At 49.0% G+C, this 22,516-nt stretch overlaps 1 protein-coding gene across 1 annotated transcript in view; it reads right to left on the bottom strand.

Annotated features, from left to right (window-relative positions):
• Positions 1-22,516, bottom strand: part of URB1 (URB1 ribosome biogenesis homolog) — a 219,669-nt gene that overhangs the window by 141,695 nt on the left and 55,458 nt on the right. Inside the window, exons 7-12 of the mRNA XM_063956398.1 lie at positions 14,494-14,619; positions 12,532-12,662; positions 9,997-10,192; positions 9,307-9,444; positions 7,166-7,339; positions 5,240-5,390 (exon numbers count right to left, since the gene is read on the bottom strand). Coding sequence (XP_063812468.1) covers positions 5,240-5,390; positions 7,166-7,339; positions 9,307-9,444; positions 9,997-10,192; positions 12,532-12,662; positions 14,494-14,619 — 916 coding nt within the window. The remainder of the gene's footprint in view (positions 1-5,239; positions 5,391-7,165; positions 7,340-9,306; positions 9,445-9,996; positions 10,193-12,531; positions 12,663-14,493; positions 14,620-22,516) is intronic.

The following is a 22,516-nucleotide window of genomic DNA, read 5'->3' as shown; positions in this document are numbered from 1 at the left end:
TCCACCCCCTGCATTTACTGCCAGCACCCCAGCAGCACCCAGACACACACACTCCACCCCCTGCATTTACTGCCAGCACCCCCCAGACACACACACACTCCACCCCCTGCATTTACTGCTAGCACCCCAGAAGCACCCAGATACACACACTCCACCCCCTGCATTTACTGCCAGCACCCCAGCAGCACCCAGACACACACACTAAACCCCCTGCATTTACTGCCAACACAACCCAGACACACACTCCAGCCCCTGCATTTACTGCCAGCACCCCCCAGACACACACTCCAGCCCCTGCATTTACTGCCAGCACCCCCCAGACACACACTCCACCCCCTGCATTTACTGCCAGCACCCCGCAGCACCCAGACACACACACTCCACCCCCTGCATTTACTGCTAGCACCCCAGCAGCACCCAGACACACACACTCCACCCCCTGCATTTACTGCCAGCACCCCAGCAGCACCCAGACACACACACTCCACCCCCTGCATTTACTGCCAGCACCCAGACACACACACTCCACCCCCTGCATTTACTGCCAGCACCCCCCAGACACACACACTCCACCCCCTGCATTTACTGCTAGCACCCCAGCAGCACCCAGATACACACACTCCACCCCCTGCATTTACTGCCAGCACCCAGACACACACACTCCACCCCCTGCATTTACTGCCAGCACCCCAGCAGCACCCAGACACACATACTCCACCCCCTGCATTTACTGCCAGCACCCCAGCAGCACCCAGACACACACACTCCACCCCCTGCATTTACTGCCAGCACCCCCCAGACACACACACTCCACCCCCTGCATTTACTGCCAGCACCCAGACACACACACTCCACCCCCTGCATTTACTGCCAGCACCCCAGCAGCACCCAGACACACACACTCCACCCCCTGCATTTACTGCCAGCACCCCAGCAGCACCCAGATACACACACTCCAGCCCCTGCATTTACTGCCAGCACCCCGCAGCACCCAGACACACACTCCACCCCCTGCATTTACTGGCAGCACACCCCAGCAGCACCCAGACACACACACTCCACCCCCTGCATTTACTGCCAGCACCCAGACACACACACTCCAGCCCCTGCATTTACTGCCAGCACCCCCCAGACACACACTCCACCCCCTGCATTTACTGCCAGCACCCCAGCAGCACCCAGACACACACACTCAACCCCCTGCATTTACTGCCAGCACCCCAGCAGCACCCAGACACACACACTCAACCCCCTGCATTTACTGCCAGCACCCCAGCAGCACCCAGACACACACACTCCACCCCCTGCATTTACTGCCAACACAACCCAGACACACACTCAAGCCCCTGCATTTACTGCCAGCACCCCCCAGACACACACTCCAGCCCCTGCATTTACTGCCAGCACCCCCCAGACACACACTCCACCCCCTGCATTTACTGCCAGCACCCCGCAGCACCCAGACACACACACTCCACCCCCTGCATTTACTGCTAGCACCCCAGCAGCACCCAGACACACACACTCCACCCCCTGCATTTACTGCCAGCACCCCCCAGACACACACACTCCACCCCCTGCATTTACTGCTAGCACCCCAGCAGCACCCAGATACACACACTCCACCCCCTGCATTTACTGCCAGCACCCAGACACACACACTCCACCCCCTGCATTTACTGCCAGCACCCCAGCAGCACCCAGACACACACACTCCACCCCCTGCATTTACTGCCAGCACCCCGCAGCACCCAGACACACACACTCCACCCCCTGCATTTACTGCCAGCACCCCAGCAGCACCCAGATACACACACTCCACCCCCTGCATTTACTGCCAGCACCCAGACACACACACTCCACCCCCTGCATTTACTGCCAGCACCCAGACACACACACTCCAGCCCCTGCATTTACTGCCAGCACCCCCCAGACACACACTCCACCCCCTGCATTTACTGCCAGCACCCCAGCAGCACCCAGACACACACACTCAACCCCCTGCATTTACTGCCAGCACCCCAGCAGCACCCAGACACACACACTCAACCCCCTGCATTTACTGCCAGCACCCCAGCAGCACCCAGACACACACACTCCACCCCCTGCATTTACTGCCAACACAACCCAGACACACACTCCAGCCCCTGCATTTACTGCCAGCACCCCCCAGACACACACTCCAGCCCCTGCATTTACTGCCAGCACCCCCCAGACACACACTCCACCCCCTGCATTTACTGCCAGCACCCCAGCAGCACCCAGACACACACACTCCACCCCCTGCATTTACTGCCAGCACCCCCCAGACACACACACTCCACCCCCTGCATTTACTGCTAGCACCCCAGCAGCACCCAGATACACACACTCCACCCCCTGCATTTACTGCCAGCACCCAGACACACACACTCCACTCCCTGCATTTACTGCTAGCACCCCAGCAGCACCCAGATACACACACTCCACCCCCTGCATTTACTGCCAGCACCCCGCAGCACCCAGACACACACACTCCACCCCCTGCATTTACTGCCAGCACCCCAGCAGCACCCAGATACACACACTCCACCCCCTGCATTTACTGCCAGCACCCAGACACACACACTCCACCCCCTGCATTTACTGCCAGCACCCAGACACACACACTCCAGCCACTGCATTTACTGCCAGCACCCCCCAGACACACACACTCCAGCCCCTGCATTTACTGCCAGCACCCCCCAGACACACACTCCACCCCCTGCATTTACTGCCAGCACCCCCCAGACACACACTCCACCCCCTGCATTTACTACCAGCACCCCAGCAGCACCCAGACACACACACTCCACCCCCTGCATTTACTGCCAGCACCCCAGCAGCACCCAGACACACACACTCAACCCCCTGCATTTACTGCCAGCACCCCAGCAGCACCCAGACACACACACTCCACCCCCTGCATTTACTGCCAACACAACCCAGACACACACTCAAGCCCCTGCATTTACTGCCAGCACCCCCCAGACACACACTCCAGCCCCTGCATTTACTGCCAGCACCCCCCAGACACACACTCCACCCCCTGCATTTACTGCCAGCACCCCGCAGCACCCAGACACACACACTCCACCCCCTGCATTTACTGCCAGCACCCCCCAGACACACGCACTCCACCCCCTGCATTTACTGCCAGCACCCCAGCAGCACCCAGACACACACACTCCACCCCCTGCATTTACTGCCAGCACCCCAGCAGCACCCAGACACACACACTCCACCCCCTGCATTTACTGCCAGCACCCCCCAGACACACACACTCCACCCCCTGCATTTACTGCTAGCACCCCAGCAGCACCCAGATACACACACTCCACCCCCTGCATTTACTGCCAGCACCCAGACACACACACTCCACCCCCTGCATTTACTGCTAGCACCCCAGCAGCACCCAGATACACACACTCCACCCCCTGCATTTACTGCCAGCACCCGGACACACACACTCCACCCCCTGCATTTACTGCCAGCACCCCGCAGCACCCAGACACACACACTCCACCCCCTGCATTTACTGCCAGCACCCCCCAGACACACACACTCCACCCCCTGCATTTACTGCTAGCACCCAGACACACACACTCCACCCCCTGCATTTACTGCCAGCACCCAGACACACACACTCGACCCCCTGCATTTACTGCTAGCACCCAGATACACACACTCCACCCCCTCTGGCTCTTTTATCTACATAGGTGCGGTTTCTTTGCTGGACATCCATCCCCAGGCTGGAGTGGGATTTCGGGGTGGGGGTCCACGGGAGAGGGGGGACCGTAGTACATGCTCCCTGCTTATTCTTGCTTTGGGGTGCCTAAAGCAAAACCTGGAGCAATGGAGGAGGTCAGAGTGCCCCCTTCAGGGCTAACGCCCGGAGGCAACCACCTTCCATTGTCCCCTGTATTCACACCTGCTAGGTACACTAGTTGTGGAAAAAGAAACAAACTCCAGTGTAGAACATACACTACCATTAATGTTTAGTAGAAAATAAAAGTAACCTTTAGGGTCTATAGAAAACAGTTCTACTATTTAGGGTTCCGTCACAGCAGAGTCATTACGTGTTTGGAAAACTTCAAGATGTTTCTTGCATGTCCTCGATGTGCCTCTATTCTCTGGAACACCTTCCCTCACCTAATCAGATTCTCTTCCAGTATCACCAGCTTTAGACGCACCCTTAATACATCCCTTTCTATTAAAGGGTGAAATTAATATTTTTCTTTTTGCCTTATCCTCAACATAGCAAAACTGGTTTTACCCCCCAATTACACAAGACTGTAATTTCCCCACACAATAAACCATGTCCTTCACGTCTTCCCAGTTCAACCTCCAACTGTTCACACTTTCCACCTAAGTGCGTAAGCTCTTACGTGCAGGGCCCTCATCCCTGCTTGTTCTTCCCTAGCACACTCCATATGTCACCACTGCTCCGACCTGTAGTCTCCTCTTTGCCATCCGTGACTCTGATTCTGTCTACTTTCCCATAGATTGGGTACAGTATCACGGAGTACCAAATAGATTCACCCCTGGTAGTATCCCCAACCTTGCAAAGCTTCAAACGGGCACTGAAAACCCACCTACTCATCAAATCGTACCCTGAGGCTGCTCTTCCTCCATTCCCCTGTCTGAACCAGCTCTTCTTTGCTTTCATCATGCCATCAGGCTACCTCCCGCTTGCTTGCACCTCATGTCATCTGTCTATCGCCCCTTCCCACTAGATTGTTAGCTCCTCAGAGCAGGGCCCTCTTCGCCTCACACTTCATTACGGCTCTCCCCTACTCAGCGACCATCTTTGACCGCATATCCTCCTGCTGGTAAAGGCTCATCTCTATCTATGGCCCCAAGCCCCGAATAGTACGCTGATTAGTCTCTTGCTGCTTACATCTAAGCTGTATTGTGTATTGAGAATTGTGGTGTTTTTTGTTACCTGTACTTGATCTTTGTTATTTACTGTAACGTTAAGTTCTGTACTGTTCTATTGTATGCCCTTTGTACGGCGCTGCGAAACACTTGTGGTGCCTTATAAATTATAATAATATCAGCGTGTTGCCCTCCCCGTGCCTCTGTTATCTGTCCTACCTAGTCTGTGCTGTTATTTTTTATGATTAGCATTGTGGAATGTTTCAGGTTTACTCTGTACAGTACTACAGACACTGCAGCATACAGTAGCATACCTTATACCTACACAATATACAGCTCTTACCATCTTTCTCCTCTGTCAGTCCTGCCAGTTCCCTGGATTCGGAGGTTTTATTGTCGCCCGTTTGTGGCTCCTTCCCTTTCTCGCTGTCGCCCTCTTCCTGCTTTAAGAGTGACTGCCAGGTTGCTACTATGGTATTAACGTCTGGCAAGAGCTGTGTGGATGATAGGACAGTGCCAATGGTTACTGGGTGGTCATACAACTTACAGTTTAATAAATAAGTCCTCACCTTCTATAAAATACATGTAACCACATGAAGCTAAAAAGAGACAGAGAGGTACCAATGTCGTCGGAACAGTTCCGAGAAGACTCACACGATACAACCAGGGAGAAAAATACCCCCCTTTGGGTGGGTACGCATAGAAGATGCAACAACAAACACCTTCCAACCAGAACAGTTATTTTTCCCCATCCACTATCGCCTATTATGAAATGCAGGCAACACTTCTGCAGGAAAGATGTATGGTCTTTTAAAGCCACTTTACCCTTGTATGTATTTAAATGGAGGTCCCTTTCTCCATGGTGCTGATGAATCTCCAGCCCTTCAGGCAGAAGGAAGTGACACAAGGAGCTGTATTTAAGAAGCGCCGGCTTTTGTGCTCTACAAAGAAAGCACTACTGAACATTTACAATCTACAAAGCCCTCTTCACTCATAACAATGGCTGCTCCATCTTACTCTTCTCTAGACGAGGTCAGCAATGATGATCATTATGTAACTGTCTAATATAAATGATGGTGATCAGCAGGTGATATTACAGCTGAGGATATAGAACATACGATCTCTGCAGCCGGGTATATAGAGAATAAAATCTAAAGATGAATTAGCAATGACACCCTAGACGACCCGCTTTTTCTTCGGTCGAACATTCAGCAAATGAAACGACAAAATGTTGTACTGTAGAATATTGCGGTTTATATTATATTAGTCTAGTCCAGTGGTTCCCAAACTTTTTTGAATCATGGCGCCCTAGCACCCCTAGGCTGTAAGTTTCTTATTGAGAAATTTAGAAAGAAATATTGAATTAAGTAAATTGTGTTTATAGGTCATCCAGTTATGTGGTGAGGGGCAGGATTTGCTTCTGTTTGTCCACATATTTTAGGACTGACAGCTATCAGCACTGGTTTTGTCTATCACAGTGACCATAAATAATTTGAATTGGTCCTGAACCACCAATATGAGTCACCCCCGCAAGTGTCCTGAGGAACCCCAGGGTGCCACAGCATGTAGTTTGAGAACCACTGGTCTAGTCAATCACCTTCCAATTTCCAGTGTAGAGATTTGAGCCGGTTTACAATTTTAGTGTATTTTTTCCCCTTAATTCAGTTTAAAAATTAATCCCAGGATTGTAGCCCGGTAAACCCAAAATCCTGGTATTTGTGAATAATTTTTGGACTGGAAGCTAGTGTGGAGTCTAGCACTGAGATACAGACCAGAGTGTGCTAGAAGCACCAGAGCAGAAAGCAACAACACAGGCAGGAAAGAAGAATTGTATGGGTTTTGACAGGTGCAGGGTGCTAGAATGAAAACTAGGAATCCCAACTGTTAACTCTGCCTACTCTGATGGGGTCCTGGACTGTGCACAAGTCATTTCCTATTAGATACAGATGAAAGCCTATCTTTTTAAACAAAGTCTAAAACCTACTAATGTTTGACTGTCACCATATACCTGCATAATGCGAAATTCTCCCCGTTAGTGTTAGAGGTAGCCAATTCTGACAATAATATAGAAAAAACCTGCACAAGAGTATAACAATATATAACTACTGCATATCTTAGTCACTGTTCCCATAACAAGGACAAACTTTCACACTGGGTTTTATCTGCCGTCAAATTCTACGTTTCTATTCAAAAGGCACAACGCAGCTGCCACTGCAACATCAATTGTAACGGAATTACGACAAGAGAGTACATTAGACTGTGTCCTCACCTTACTCAGAGATTCTCTATATCTTTGGGCAAATTCGGCCATGGTGGCTGGAGTGTAGAGGTCAGACTTCTGCCAGACTTCTTCCTTCAGGCAGTGATCGATGTTTCGCCCGGCCCGTTTCAGGATAGAGCACATGAGGGACAAGGTGGTATGTTTAACGATTTTGTTCGGTACCTAGAGAACAAAAAAAATAATATGTATCATTTTACCGTATACATTTATGTCTTTACGAGAACATGGAGATTCCTAGGGTGCTAGAAAGTATGTTTCACCACTGGACATGTGCAGCAGCTCCATCCGCCCTTTACACATCATGTAGAGGCCACTGACCAGGCTGTGGAGAATGGGGGGGTTCCAGCCAGGGACCAGAGCTGTGAGCATACCCACTCGAATGGCAGCCTTGGGATGCTCCCGAATTTGATGAATGAAGAGGAACTGGATCTATTGTGGAACACCCCGAATGCGCACCCAATGGTACACTTTTAGCTCTCCTGTTAAAACTATTTGAAGTGTCAAAGTCCTAATAGAGGTTCTAGATCCCCATAATCCAGTGTGTCCCAATAAATTCAGGGAACATATTTAAGGCTAAAAGCTAGGTACACACTATACAATGATCTGGCAGATAATCTGCCAGATCTAGCTGGCTGGAATGAAAATCTGGTAATGGATGATAGCAAATCACAATCTAACATTTGTTCCCAAACACTGGAAAACTGTCAAAAACAGTCGTTCATCCAAGTTGGTGAAATTTGTTTTTAACCAATTTGTATGAACAACAGGTTTTGTTCATTTTCCAGTGTTTGGGAACAAGCGATAGTTTGTAATTTACTCTCATCCATTACCAGATTTTCATTCCAACCAGCTGGAGCTGACAGATTATGCCAGATAATGGTATAGCGTGTACCTAGCTTAACAACAAAATTTTTCCAGATCCTTGCCACCTACCTTGCAATATAATGGACCATCAGTACCTCCTGAAGGAGAAGCTATAAACTATGAGGGTGGTTCAATAAGTGAGGTAACAGGACCTCTCACGTGTGTTTAATGTAGTGCACCAAACCTGTTTCCGTGACATGATGTTATCACCGTACACCTGGACAAGTTGGAGATGAATTTCAGCTGCTGGTGTACCTTTTAAACGCAGAAATCCGATTACATTAAGCAGCTCAGTGTGTGACCATGATTCCTCCAGCCCCGCCATCTTACACCTGATGTTGGGACAGTATAACTGATACAAGTCGCAGCCTAGTGGCCGTGAAGGGAAGCAGTGGTCTACCTGCTCTGGTGTGGTGGGAAATTAGCATGAAATAGAAAACTTTACACAAGAGGTCTTGTTACCTTACTTATTGAACCACTCTCGTATGCAAGCTTAGTGGTATTGCATAATGACTATGCAAGTGCAAAGCTAAGGAGGATGTATTTAATGTTTTTTTTAAAACATAAATAATAAAACAAATTAAATAGAGTGACGCGTCTCCCCATTATTCCTGAAAATGCCGTAAGTAGCTCACAAAGTTTTCTGTACTGAGCAGATCACTGCCCATTCCTTCTCCTATACAGAAGGACACTGAGATCTACACCATTGAAGAGAGACCAAGGGCCTAATTCAGAGTTGATCGCTGCAGCAAATTTGTTAGCAGTTGGGCAAAACCATGTGCACTGCAGGGGTGGCAGATATAACATGTGCAGAGAGAGTTAGATTTGGGTGGGGTGTGTTCAAACTGAAATCTAAATTAGTGTAAAAATAAAGCATCCAGTATTTACCCTGCACAGAAACAATAACCCACCCAAATCTAACTCTCTCTGCACGTTACATCTGCCCCCCCCTGCAGTGCACATGGTTTTGCCCATTAGCTAACAAATTTGATGCTGCGATCAACTCTGAATTACCCCCCCAAGCTCTCCCCAACATGTGTCTCATATGCTAATCCCCGAGCACATACAATGTCTTATGTAATGGAATACATAGGCTACAATATTACATTAGACAAACAAAAGCGTCTTAACATTGGAAAAAAGGTGACACAGAAAAGCCTCTGTAGCCTGAACATTCACACTTGGAAGTACAGTATATGTATCCGTACGTCATCTACATTTCCTGTGACCACCACAGACGATCTGGGAAAAGGACATGAACTCACATTAAGTCCCTGAGTGAACATGGTCTTCGTACACACTGGAGCTACGGTCGTTATCATCACCATGTTTATCAGCCGTGGGAGTGGGACAAACTCTGTGGTCTTGAAAGCCACAGATGTTGGGGGCTGGGCTTCGTAGATCTGAAAAAAAATTAAACAATGAACAAAACTGTACGTACAAAGTGCCCGGTTACTGGTAAGGCAGTAACGTAAGGATATGTATTTGTGTATAAGTGAGAAATACATGATGTGGGGACTGGAATGGTATATACAAACATAATCTCATTTCAGCCTTTAAAATTGGCACTTACTTAAGAAAGCAATTGTATAATGTGACTTTACTAGCATTCACAAGACATACAGAAGTGGTAGACAAACAATGTGATACTGGTCATAGCACTCATACTGTATATAATGACACTGTGCTGGGTGATTGCTGGTCCTCAGTATAGAAGAAGCAGTTACAGTATTAATGCTGATGTGAGGATGTCACTACGCCCAATAGGGAAGTGGTAACACAAAGATGCAACAATTAGAACTTTGTGTGAGATACGTATGCAGAACCACCCAGTATGGTCTTAGGTTATTTTTTGTTGTATGGATTGTACATAAAAAACATTAAATACATTTTACAAAAGGATTTTTAAAAAATCTGCAAAAAACTGGATTTATTGGTAAAAATCTGGACCTGACCTTTTTTAGTAGTTTTATGTTGTCCATCCAAGCAGACTTCAGCCGTGGGACAAAGGAGTATGAGATTTCCTTAAAGTATCGGTTTAGCAGGTCCGGGCAAACCTTTAGTATATTCACCACCAGCTCCCCAACTAACTCATCTTCAGCCGCCATCTTCAGCCCAACCAGGAACTGCAGAAGCACCACATTGCCCGCCCTGGTCACAGATAATGATAACACATAGAATGGAGGGGGGGTCACTTATATTCCAGGTAACAATTCTCTACTGCTCTGAACTTGTTCTATCGTCTATACTTCTACAGGAATAATTAATGAGAGATGAACAGATTTTATATAGGGGGTGATTCAGACCTGATCGCTGGGCTGCAAACTTTGCTGTCCTGCGTTCAGATAGTCGCCGCCTCCAGCTGGAGTGTAAATTCACTGTGCAAGTGTGCAATCCCATGTGTACGCTGCAAAAATCCAGTGTGCGCGCAGTCCAGGACTTACTCCTACAGAGCGATGAGAACAGGCTGATCGGGGCCGGAGCGGACGTCACACACCCTCCCAGAAAACGATTGGGAATGCCTGCGTTTTTCCGGACACTCACAATAAGCGCTCAGTTACCACCCACAGACGGCCTCCTTCTGTCAATCACCTTGCGAACGCCTGTACAATTGGATTTTTCACACCATCCCGTCGTGGACCGGCGATGCCATCTGTTGTTGCCTGACGCGCGTGCGCATTGCGGTGCATATGCATGCGCAGTTAGTACCTGATCACCCACTGTGCGAAAACGCACAGCAGCGATCAGATCTGAATCACCCCCATAATACGTACAGTTCAGAGTAGACAAAAAGTATCCTTCGCACAAAGAAAGACTTTAATACAATGTTAATGCTAAACATTGGCAACATCTTAAAGAGGTTAAGGTCCGTACACACTTAACGATAAAATGAGCGACGTCGCTAATTTTCCCCCTCCTTGAGCGACGTTGCTCATTTTATCGTCAAGTGTGTATGCCGCCAGTGACGACCAATGCGCGGCCCCACGGGTCGGCAACGATCGCCGCTGTCGGTAGGGCATGCATGAAGGATGTGGACTGTCGTCCACGACCTTCACGCAGGGCTGGCTTAGGCATGACGTCACTGAGCGATATGAGCTCAGTGTGTACAGTCGGCCGCCGACTGGCCGGCCCGGGAGGGGGAAACAGACGATGTCGCTCACAGAGCAACATCGTCTAATGTGTATGGGCCTTAAGACTAATCTTGTTTATTCTTTATCAACCGTTACATAATCGGAACCTTTAAGTAGTAAATATTTGACCTTGATACACTTAACATCCTCGGTAGAGATGCAATAACGTAAGCATTGGTTATGTGATACTATTAAAGTACCAGTCACATCAGTTAGCCATGAGAAAGACCCATCTTTGTCAAACATGTCAGATGGAAGTGTGGATTGCAAGTTCTCTTAAGTTCTCCCTGCCAGCCTGGAACCATCACCAGTCTTTTGTTGATCTGAATTTATTATTTACTTAATTTATTTATTGTGTATTTATTGGAGCTCTTGGAAAGAGTTACCCACCTAATTACATCAGATGGAGTGCTATGGGGACAAAGTTGATATGCCGGCGGACGGGATACCGACGCCGGAATCATGACCACTGACAATGCTGACAGCCGGAATGCCGGCTAACAGGGGCTTTACCCACTTGTGGATGTCCACGACACCCTTACAGCGGGAATAGAACCTGTGGTGAGCGCAGAGAGCCACGGAGCCCGCTACATGGAGAGCGCAGCGAGCTTACAAAGGGCTCCGTTGCGCTCGCCCACCCACGTCAGCATTCTGGCGCCCATGATACAGGGGTCGGTATGCTGACTTTCGGGATCCTGACCGGCGAGATTACAGCCAGAACTGTGCCACCAGCATTTTGGTATCGGCAGACAGTATGAACCACTATACTGAGAGAACGGGGATACATCACATAACAAGAACGTATCAAATTGGCCATTTTATTCATGGGAACTGGACACGTATTTGCACAGCAGCCAAATGCAAAATCCTGGTAGTTCCCACATCGTTAGCTATACACGAGAGGAAGGTTAAGCCTATCAAGTATCCCCGGGATTTTTACGTTTGTCTCAATGTTGCTACATTTCAGTACTGACGGATGCATAGTATAATTCCTCTTGCTTTGAATTCAACTCTCGCTGTCTACAGTTATCATCCAGGCAGTATGAGTCAATGTGTAAGAGGAGTATGTAACATACATTTATCCATGAGCAAGGAGCACCTATGAAAGGCCTGCACTGATGTGTTGAATAGCAGCCACTCAGCAGCAAAGTGTCCACAATCACTTATAATGAGCAGGTAACACCTGTGCATGCAGTCACTGCCAACTACGCAGAGGTCAGCACCGCTGGTCTTCAGCATCACGTTATGTGCTCGCTAGCAGGGACACTTCCACCTTTGGTGCACATCATCCCATGTAACACATTATACCACACAACCAACATACTGATGCTTCATTAAGTACAACAGAATACATCTCACCTGGCAGCCGTACCAAGACTGGGGTCATGAAAAGTGATGCCGTGCTTTAAGGAGCAGCACAGATCCATAAGGAAGTTGTGTACTAACTCCCTGATCATTACTTTCCCCGCTTCTTTAGGATCACTGGTGCCCTACATGAAAAAGACAATTATACATAATAAACTGTCTGCACCTCTGACATCACTACACAGATAATGGGGCATCTTTTTTTACTTAGTGACATCTTTCCTCTTGGGCCAATCAGGGTCACCGCCTTACGGATGGAGGATAAGCCTCGCCTTAGAAGAAAACTACCAGATAGCACCTTCTGCTCGGTCTCAAAGATGTATCACAGATTTAATCTGCGAGTGTAAGAAATCCACAATCCTATCATTAAGATGGAATAGGATGTTTCCTAAGATCATAGACTGCAGAAGCTTCTTTCCAGCAGAGTGCGAGATATGTACATGTAACTGAAGTGCAGACTGAGGACCCTTGGGGGTTTATTTACGAAGCGTTGGGTTGTAAAACCGGGGGCATCTGATCATGTCTATGCCTAAAGGGCAACTAGCAAAACATGGCTAGTAAATCAGCAAAACATGGCTAGTAAAACAATTGATCTTTTTAATTTCAGGCATAAGCACAATCAGAAGAACCAGGATTTACAACCCAATGCTTTGTAAATAAATCCTTTAGACTCCAAGCCTACAGTAGCTCTTGTGGTGTGGGCAGAAATCTGAACTGGAGCAGATGTGCTTGTTAGGTGTAGCTATTAAATAATGAGACTAATGCTATAATTTGCATTTAACCAGTCCATTTTAATTCCGTTCCCTTCTATGTGCTCCCCTTCTGCATCTCTACGCCGCGGCATTCTTATTTCCCATTGGTCAAAGACATGCTGTAGCTCATTCAGCTGTCTCAACAGCTCCTTCATTTTCTTCTTTACATCAGTAGCAGATGCAAAAACTGGTTCCCTTGAGTACAGATTTGACTACATGGTGCTAGGTCTGGCGGGAATGGAGGGTGTTCTAGCACTGCAATCTGTTTCTCGGCCAAAAACTGCTTCACAGAGAGACCTGTGTGGACTGGTGCGTTGTCCTGATGGGGGGATGAAACCATTTTTTCACAACTCTGACCTTTGTCTTCTGATTCTTTTCAGCAAAAGTTTCTAGAACATTTTTGTAGTAATGTTGATGTCTGCTGATACCCTACGTCTGCCAAAATAATACCCTTGATGTCAAAGAAAACAATTAACATGGCTTTAAATTTAAATTTGCTTTGACGTGCTCTCTTCATTCTTAGTGATGATGGTGTTCTGCAGTGCATGTACTGGTGTTATGTCTCAGGATCTTAATGGACGATCCATGTTTCATCACAGGGACAGTAATAACGTTATCTAAAATATGCCAATCCGCTTGAATTTTTTCCAGAATATCTGCACAAACTGACTTCCGATTCTCTTTTTGCTCGGCAGTGAGAAGCCTTGGAACCATCTTAGCACAACTTGCCTAACAGTTTCTTTGTCGAAGTTAACCATTTCTGTTATCATTCTGATGCTGAGTAGACTGTCAATTCGAACAACTTATTCCACATTTTCGTTTGTTTTTGATGTGCAAGGCGTTCCAGGATGTACATCATCTCCAACATACTCAAGAACATCACTAAATCTTTTGTGCCACTCAAACCCATGCGCACGTGACATACAATCTGCCCCGTAATCCTCGGTTAGCAAACTGCAAGATTTGGTGGCCATTTTGTTCAATATAACTAAAAATTGGACACGTTGGAAATTTCAAAGAGAGCCATGGCCTTCATCCTCAAACAACTGGGGTTCTCCTATCGAGAGGGAGGTTACATAGGAGAATGGAGGAGACGGAACTTTCAGTACAGAAGGTTCCTGCTGCTAAGGGGTTGGCTTACACACTAAGCACCACCCACCTGGGGCCAACAGCGCAAGAAGCTGTTACACTATAATAATCTTACCTGGACATCCTTTGTGCTTACATCTACAATACCACTCCAGCGGTACAGGGACGCAATGTGATTTAAAATAACGGAAGTAAAAAAGCGCAATTTCTGGGTCTTTGTGATGGCCTTATTATGGATAACCTGGAATACATACAAGAAAACAAATGTTTAGAAGGGACATTTGCACTTTTAGAACACATTAAATACAAAGTCATTCTTATTAAGGAATAATAATACTACTATATTCTAAAACAGGGGTGGGGAACCTTTGGCAGCCCAGCTGTTGTTGAACTACACATACCAATATGCCCTGCTACAGTTTTGCTATTTGGCCATGCTAAAACGGTTGCAGGGCATGCTGGGATGTGTAGTTCAGCAACAGCTGGAGGGCTGCAGGTTCCCCACCCCTGTGCTAAAAGAAGACATTCATGGAAAACTCAAATGTTGCAAAGCAGGGAGAGAAGAGGTTAGCATCAAATCTGTCCTAAATCCAATGTGTATTCCCAAAGTGTCCCAAGCCGGATGACTGTCCTATTTTACCGATTATATAGCATACCTACAGAGCACAAACACAAGAATCACCTATTACCTCAGCAAACGTATACTGGACAGCTAAGCCAAACCCTACACAGGTTCTTCCATCATATAAAACAACCATGTCCAATTATTTCTGTCATTACAAATCATACGGTATCAAAAGATTGTCATATACAAAAGTTAGGATGTGCAATGCTTAGTGAAAGAACTGGACAGGTGTTCTGGCCAACCAAACATGTATCTCTCTCTTTCTCTACTTGCCTCCCTCCCAGTACTCCATAGACGGCAGGGCTACAGAATATGGTGGTTCTAGCAGCAACAGGCCTTATTGGGCTCCTATACAGTGTGAGCTTCATTAGGGGATGTCTACTATCTCCTATATATTAGCCCTGTGACTCTGTGTCTGCATTTCTAACGCTGGGTGGAGTCACAGACCCTGCCCTGTCCCAGTGTCAGCACACTAGCAGAACAGACCACTAGCTAGACACACCACGCTGCCAGGTAAGCAAGGAGACCCACACACCCCTCCCCTGCAAACACCCACTACACCCACCTTACCCTCCACGGCGCCACACACAGCTGCTACCCAGTCCGCCGCTTGGCCGCCCCCCCCCCCCCCCTTTCATCTCTTACAGTGCAGCCGCGCCGCGGACATACTCTCACGGCTACACGGCCTCCACACATCGCTCCCCACTACCGCTGCACACACACTCCCTCACGGAGCAAGACCACACCGCACAGCCTGGCTCCCTCACTACCACGCCAGCTCCGATTCACGCTGTCACAAGACAGTCGACAGGAGCCTACCACACCAGCTCCCTCCGGCCTTCCCCAGCCCCGTTACCCGCAGCTGTCTTCCGCCGGACCATAGCATCGCACATAACTCCTCCCCTCCCCACTACCGCTGCACACCCTGTCTCACGGAGCCACGACACACCAGCCTCCCTCACTACCACGGCACCTGCGCTTCCCTTACCTCCGTAACCCGCACCGTTCTGCCTGCGCCCGCCAGCCCTCTCCCAACTCCAGCATCACCAGCAGAAATCCACCCCCCGCACCCACCACCATCAGTATAGCAGCCAGCAGTAGCGAACGCACCCCGCACCCCTTCCCCAGTTTGGGAGTAAAGTTGATATTGGTCGTCGTGGTGGTGCTGGTGGGTGGGTGGGGGGGGGGGGGTTTCTGTTGCTTAATGGCTGCTATTGTGCTGGAAGGGGGGGGAGTGGAATGGCTTAGAAAGGGGGGGAAGACACAACACACTCTAAAAAACACCAACACCTATGCCACCTTACAAGTCTCACAAACACACACATACAACTGTAACCCCTCATAACCCCTCACCACTACACCAAGTTATACAGTCCCCACACCACATCCACCCTCCAAACTCACTGTACTCACCACCCCAATCACACATTTTTATCTACACCATGCACAATCTACAGAGCCCTTTCCCAGCACACAAACAAAACACACATTGATCCTTCACCCCCTCCACCATGCAGCATCCACTAAATACAACACATACCACGTCCACACTCACCCTCAACACACATTATCTTTAGCCATCACAAGCACACAAACCCCACAACACTACACCTTTACCCTACACACTAACACATTGACAACATACACATTTTCACCCCCCCCTCCACAACATCAACTTCACACGCCCTACCACCACTCCAAAATCACCACCACTTTCTTCACCCTGCACACACCCTAGCACAACCCACCAACCACCTACACGCATCACAACGATGCCCCTACCCCTAATACACCTACCTACGTTAGACAGGCAGCCACATAATCACAACCCTCATATATATGTCCCGCTACACACAGGAGTACCAACACTCCTGTTGACCAAACCCAGCAAACTGCGGATGGCCGTGCTGTGTACATGCACTAACTACCGCCTTTGCCCTCACGGGGGATACCGGTACCAAACCTTGCTCACGGCAACACACATTCACTCACTCACTCTACCACCATTTCCTCTCTAACATTATCATCCTCCACACAGGACACCCACCACCACTGACAACAGCTACATAAGGCATTTTACACTCCAACTCTACCATAACATCCACATATCCCCTTCTTAAACCACACACACACAACACAGGCACAACCTTCCCCACCATCTAAACACACTACGTGTCACAACCAACATTTACATCCCACATCCAACCCTTAAGACAACTCATCCACCCAAAACCACACCCCCAACAACCATGCATATGCCTCTCCAACAACACATCACAAGTACAACCCTCAAACACACTAACACCTTATTTAAAAACCAACCTTCACACATGCACCACCACTCCAACATCCCATTTACAATAACACAACTTTCAATATCTCTACACAACACTCATCCACAACCACCAGTGACTATAGCACACCTTACAATACCCAACACATAACACACTCACAACACACGTACACCTCAACCACACATAACCACTCACCCCTACGAAAAAACATCTACACACACCAGTACGCATACACACCCCTGACCACACCCGCACATCCACAACCCACACCAGCTTTCCCTCCCCTGTACATCAACTGTACACCATCCACAACACGTTCTACACCCTGCCCACTCCATTACATCACCAACCAACCACAAAGACATACACAACATGCCCCTACTCAAACCTAACCATCCCCCAACTACCTCCACCTATATACTACCTCTGCCACACAATGCACCCTCTGCAAACCTACCTTCCACAAAACATTTCCCAATTATCACACACCACTTCCATTACCCAGTACCATTTCCTAAAGGCCCTTTAACAACCCACCTACAGTACACACTATCTTCAACACCAAAAGGACACCATACAACAAACCTTACACCCCTTCTCCCCCCCCCCCCCCCCCCCCACACACACACACACACACACATTAACTCACTCAACCACCATTTCCTCTCAAAAAAAACCATCCTGCATACAGGACACCCACCACCACTCACAACAGCTACATAAGCCATTTTAGACCCCAACTCTACAATCACATCCACATATCCCCCTCTCAAACCACACACACACACACACACACACACACACACACACACACAACACATGCACAATCCTTCTCCACCAACTTTCAACACTACGTGTCACAACCTACATTTACATCCCACATACACACCTTAGCACAAGCCCTCCAACCAATACCACACCCCCAACAACCATGCACATGCCTCTCCAACAACACCTCACAAGCCCACCCCTCAAACACAGTAACACCTTATTTCCAAACCAACCTTCACAAATACACCACCACTCAAACAACCCATTTACAACAACACAACTTTCACTATCTCCACACAACACTCACCCACACACACCACCATTCACCATAGCACACCTTACAATACCCTTCTAATACATCACACAAAACACATGTAAACCTCAACCACCCATAACCACTCACCCCTACTACACAACATCTACACACAACAGAACACATACACACCCCTGCCCACCCCCGCACATCCACACCCCACACCAAATTTCCCTCACCACCCCTATCCCCCTACCCCTGCAAATCACCAGGACACCATCCACAACACTTTCAACACCCTACACACCCCATTACATCACCAACCAAGCAGATCAACATACACACACACACCATGCCCCTAATCAAACCGCACCTACCCATCCCCCTCCTACCTCCACCTATCTATCACCTGTGACACACAATGCACCCTCTTCAAACCTAACTTCCACAAAACCTTTGACAATCATCACACACCACTTCCATTACCCTACACCATTTCCTAAGGCCCCTTTCTCTGACGTCCTAAGTGGATGCTGGGACTCCGTAAGGGCCATGGGGAATAGCGGCTCCGCAGGAGACTGGGCACAACTAAAGAAAGCTTTAGGACTACCTGGTGTGCACTGGCTCCTCCCACTATGACCCTCCTCCAGACCTCAGTTAGAATCTTGTGCCCGGCTGAGCTGGATGCACACTAGGGGCTCTCCTGAGCTCCTAGAAAGAAAGTATATTTAGGTTTTTTTATTTTACAGTGAGATCTGCTGGCAACAGACTCACTGCAGCGAGGGACTAAGGGGAGAAGAAGCGAACCTACCTAACAGGTGGTAGTTTGGGCTTCTTAGGCTACTGGACACCATTAGCTCCAGAGGGATCGACCGCAGGACCCGACCTTGGTGTTCGTTCCCGGAGCCGCGTCGCCGGCCCCCTTACAGAGCCAGAAGCAAGAAGTGTTCCGGAAAATCGGCGGCAGAAGACTTCTGTCTTCAACAAGGTAGCGCACAGCACTGCAGCTGTGCGCCATTGCTCCTCATGCACACCTCACACTCCGGTCACTGATGGGTGCAGGGCGCTGGGGGGGGGGCGCCCTGAGGGCAATATAAGACACCTTGGCTGGCAAATCATCACAATATATAGTCCCAGGGCTATATATGTGATAAATTACCCCTGCCAGAATCCATAAAAAAGCGGGAGAAAAGTCCGCCAAAAAAGGGGCGGGGCTATCTCCCTCAGCACACTGGCGCCATTTTCTCTTCACAGTGCAGCTGGAAGACAGCTCCCCAGGCTCTCCCCTGTAGTTTTCAGGCTCAAAGGGTTAAAAAGAGAGGGGGGGCACTAAATTTAGGCGCAATAATAAGAATTTACTCACCGGTAATTCTATTTCTCATAGTCCGTAGTGGATGCTGGGGACTCCGTAAGGACCATGGGGATTAGCGGCTCCGCAGGAGACTGGTGTGACCGGAGAGACTAACCAGCCACACGTGTAATGGCAGCCGCGGCACTGAAGGGGTTAACCCCTAGTGCCCGGCGCCATTAGGAGGACACTGGGCTCTTGGTGCCACTTTTAAACTGTGCACTGGCGCTAGTTGCCATCTTTAAATGTAGTGTGGGTGCTAGGCACCGGGTATTTAAAAATATATTTAATACTGTGTTTTCACCAATGTTATATTTAAGGCAATAGGCACAGTTGTAAGATTGCACATTTACATTGCATGCAAATGCCAGCACTTAGAAGGAATGTGTAAGCTGTGTTGGTTTTAAAATGCATTTACGTTTGTGGACAAATGGCTTGGAAGCTTCTCACCTAGGAAGTGGCATGCTAATGGGCCTGTCCTATCAGAGAGGTGTGAAGGACAATACCTTTTGATGTGTAAGTTCCTTAGAGAGAGATGCTAATCACTGGGTCTATGGGCTTGGAACTTGTTTCATGTAGGCAATTTGATATACGATCCCTGAATGGCAGATACAGGAAGGAAGACTGTTTGTTTGTATTGTAGCCATTCCTGTTGTAATCTCAAAGACTGGGATTGCCAGGAGATGTGGATGACCAGAAACATCTGTATTTTGAAGATGTGATAAATTTATCAATAGTGAATGCTAATCTGATACCAAACGTTGTCTGGGTGACAGGAAGGAGGATATTGTTTTATTGCACTTACCTCCTTTTGAAATGTAATTTATTTATTGGTATTTTGTAAAATAACCTGATTGGTTGGAGAAGACAGGGAGGGTTTACCCCCCTGTGGTACTGTGTGGAAAACTGACATAAAAAGGAGACCTGCGTGCCTCCAGAGTTGTAGTGTATTATTCCATCTTATTCTGCTGAAAACATCTGATTGTATGCTGTTACCCCTAGCAATAGGGAGGAGCCTTTTTAAAGGTTATTTGAGCAATAAACATCTTTGCCTCAAGAAGACTGCTTCATCTTGTGACCAACAGGGTTAGGCCAAACCTAGCCCCGTCCTCCGGCTGTCCAGGGAAGCACCTAGCGTCTCCAAGCCCCGCCTTCCGCCAGCTACCGGTAGAGGCCTAGCAAGTGGCTAGTGGGGATTCGTCAGCACCACACAGCTGTGGTAAGGCAGTGCGTCGGCACATACAGAGCAGAACCGTGGTTCCAAACGCCACGGCAGGTTAGGAGTTTGGTGGTGGCAGCGAGAACCCGCCCACAACGCAGTGGGTGGAGTCAGTAACAGGCGGTTACTGACGGTAAGCGGGAATCCCCTATGTGGTCAGGCCTCGTGCGGCTTGACCTTCCAATCTGTGCGCAGTCAACGGGACACGAAAGCGGCGAGTGCTTTCGTACGGTACTGTCCTGTCACAGAAATTGGTGGCATAGTGGTGGGATATTCCCAGGCGGCTTTTCATCACCCGATTGAAGAAGCCGAGTTACTCAGGAGAGGAGTAACTGCAGCGCAGGAGAACGCACAAGATGGCGGAATTCAGCGGAATGTCAAAGGATGATCTGGAGATCGTGTGCCAGGAGAAGGGTGTGGATATCCCTTTCAACGCGTCCAGAAGCGTCATGAAGGCGGCGCTCAGGAGCGTGGAGGAGTCCCATCGGGCGGAGGTGGAAAGCACTGACGACGTCAGCATCGCAGAGGACGGCCCAACAGTGGACCTTCGTAAGGAACCGGTGAGAACCACAAGCCCCGCCCTCTCTCACAGCAGCAATGTTTCCCAGCAATCCCTAGCAGGGCCAGGATCCCAACGTCCCAGGGGCGGCCCGGATACCCTAGCAGATCGGCTAGCGGAATTGGGGGAAAGGGCAACGGAGCAAGAACGCATGCTTGTCATTCGGATGTGGCATGCGGAGCGGGCACCACAGGCCGTGGTACCCCGGGAGCCGTTGTCAGCTGTTGTACACAGATCAGGACGTATTCAGTTTGCCAAGTTTGCAGACAGTGATGGGGACATTTGCAAGTTTTTGAAAGGACTTGTAAACTACACGATCTACCCAAGTCAGAGTGGGTGAGACACCTTGTGCCCACTCTGCAAGGAGAGGCCTTGGAGGCCTATCGAGGAGTGGCCACGGAGGACTGTGGGAACTACGACGAAGTCGCGAAGGCCCTCCTCCAGCGATTCTTCATCACTCCAGAGTCTTACAGGAAGAAGTTCAGAGACTTGCCCAAGAATCCTAGCAGCACCCATGAGCAGTTCGCCAACCAGCTGCGGCAGTACGTGGTGAAGTGGGTGAAGGATTCGGAAGCCACTACATGGGACGCACTGATCGACCCGATCTGCAGGGAGCAGTTCTACCGCAGGTGCGCCCCAGAAGTGAAGGAGTGGGTGCTAGATCGGGAGCCACCCAGCTTAAAGATGGCTGCCCAGTTAGCAGACAAGTATGTGGCAATTCGGCCACAGGGGCAGAAGCGCCCAGCCAGCAGCCAGCTCCAGAAGACTGCACCACCAAGGGGACCCCCCTCTTCAGCTCAACACCCCCAAAGACAAGCATCTTCCAACCCGGGTGCTCTTGGCCAGCAACCGCACCGCAGCGTCCCTGCAACTGATCAGAGATCATCGGTGCCACAACTGTAGAAGAAGTGCTACGGCTGTGGGAAAATCGGACATCTGAGGATGAACTGTCCTGCATCCCAAGCACCCCAGACTCGTGCCCCAAATCCGAGTGCTGGAGCCCGGATCGCTTGTTTGTCGAGAGGAGATGAGCCTACAGAGACTGTTCCCCCTCCAGTCAGTCCGATGG

Source organism: Pseudophryne corroboree, chromosome 2 (genome assembly GCF_028390025.1).
Source record: "Pseudophryne corroboree isolate aPseCor3 chromosome 2, aPseCor3.hap2, whole genome shotgun sequence".
Taxonomy (NCBI): Eukaryota; Metazoa; Chordata; class Amphibia; order Anura; family Myobatrachidae; genus Pseudophryne; species Pseudophryne corroboree.
This window is presented reverse-complemented; position numbering and strand designations above follow the sequence as displayed.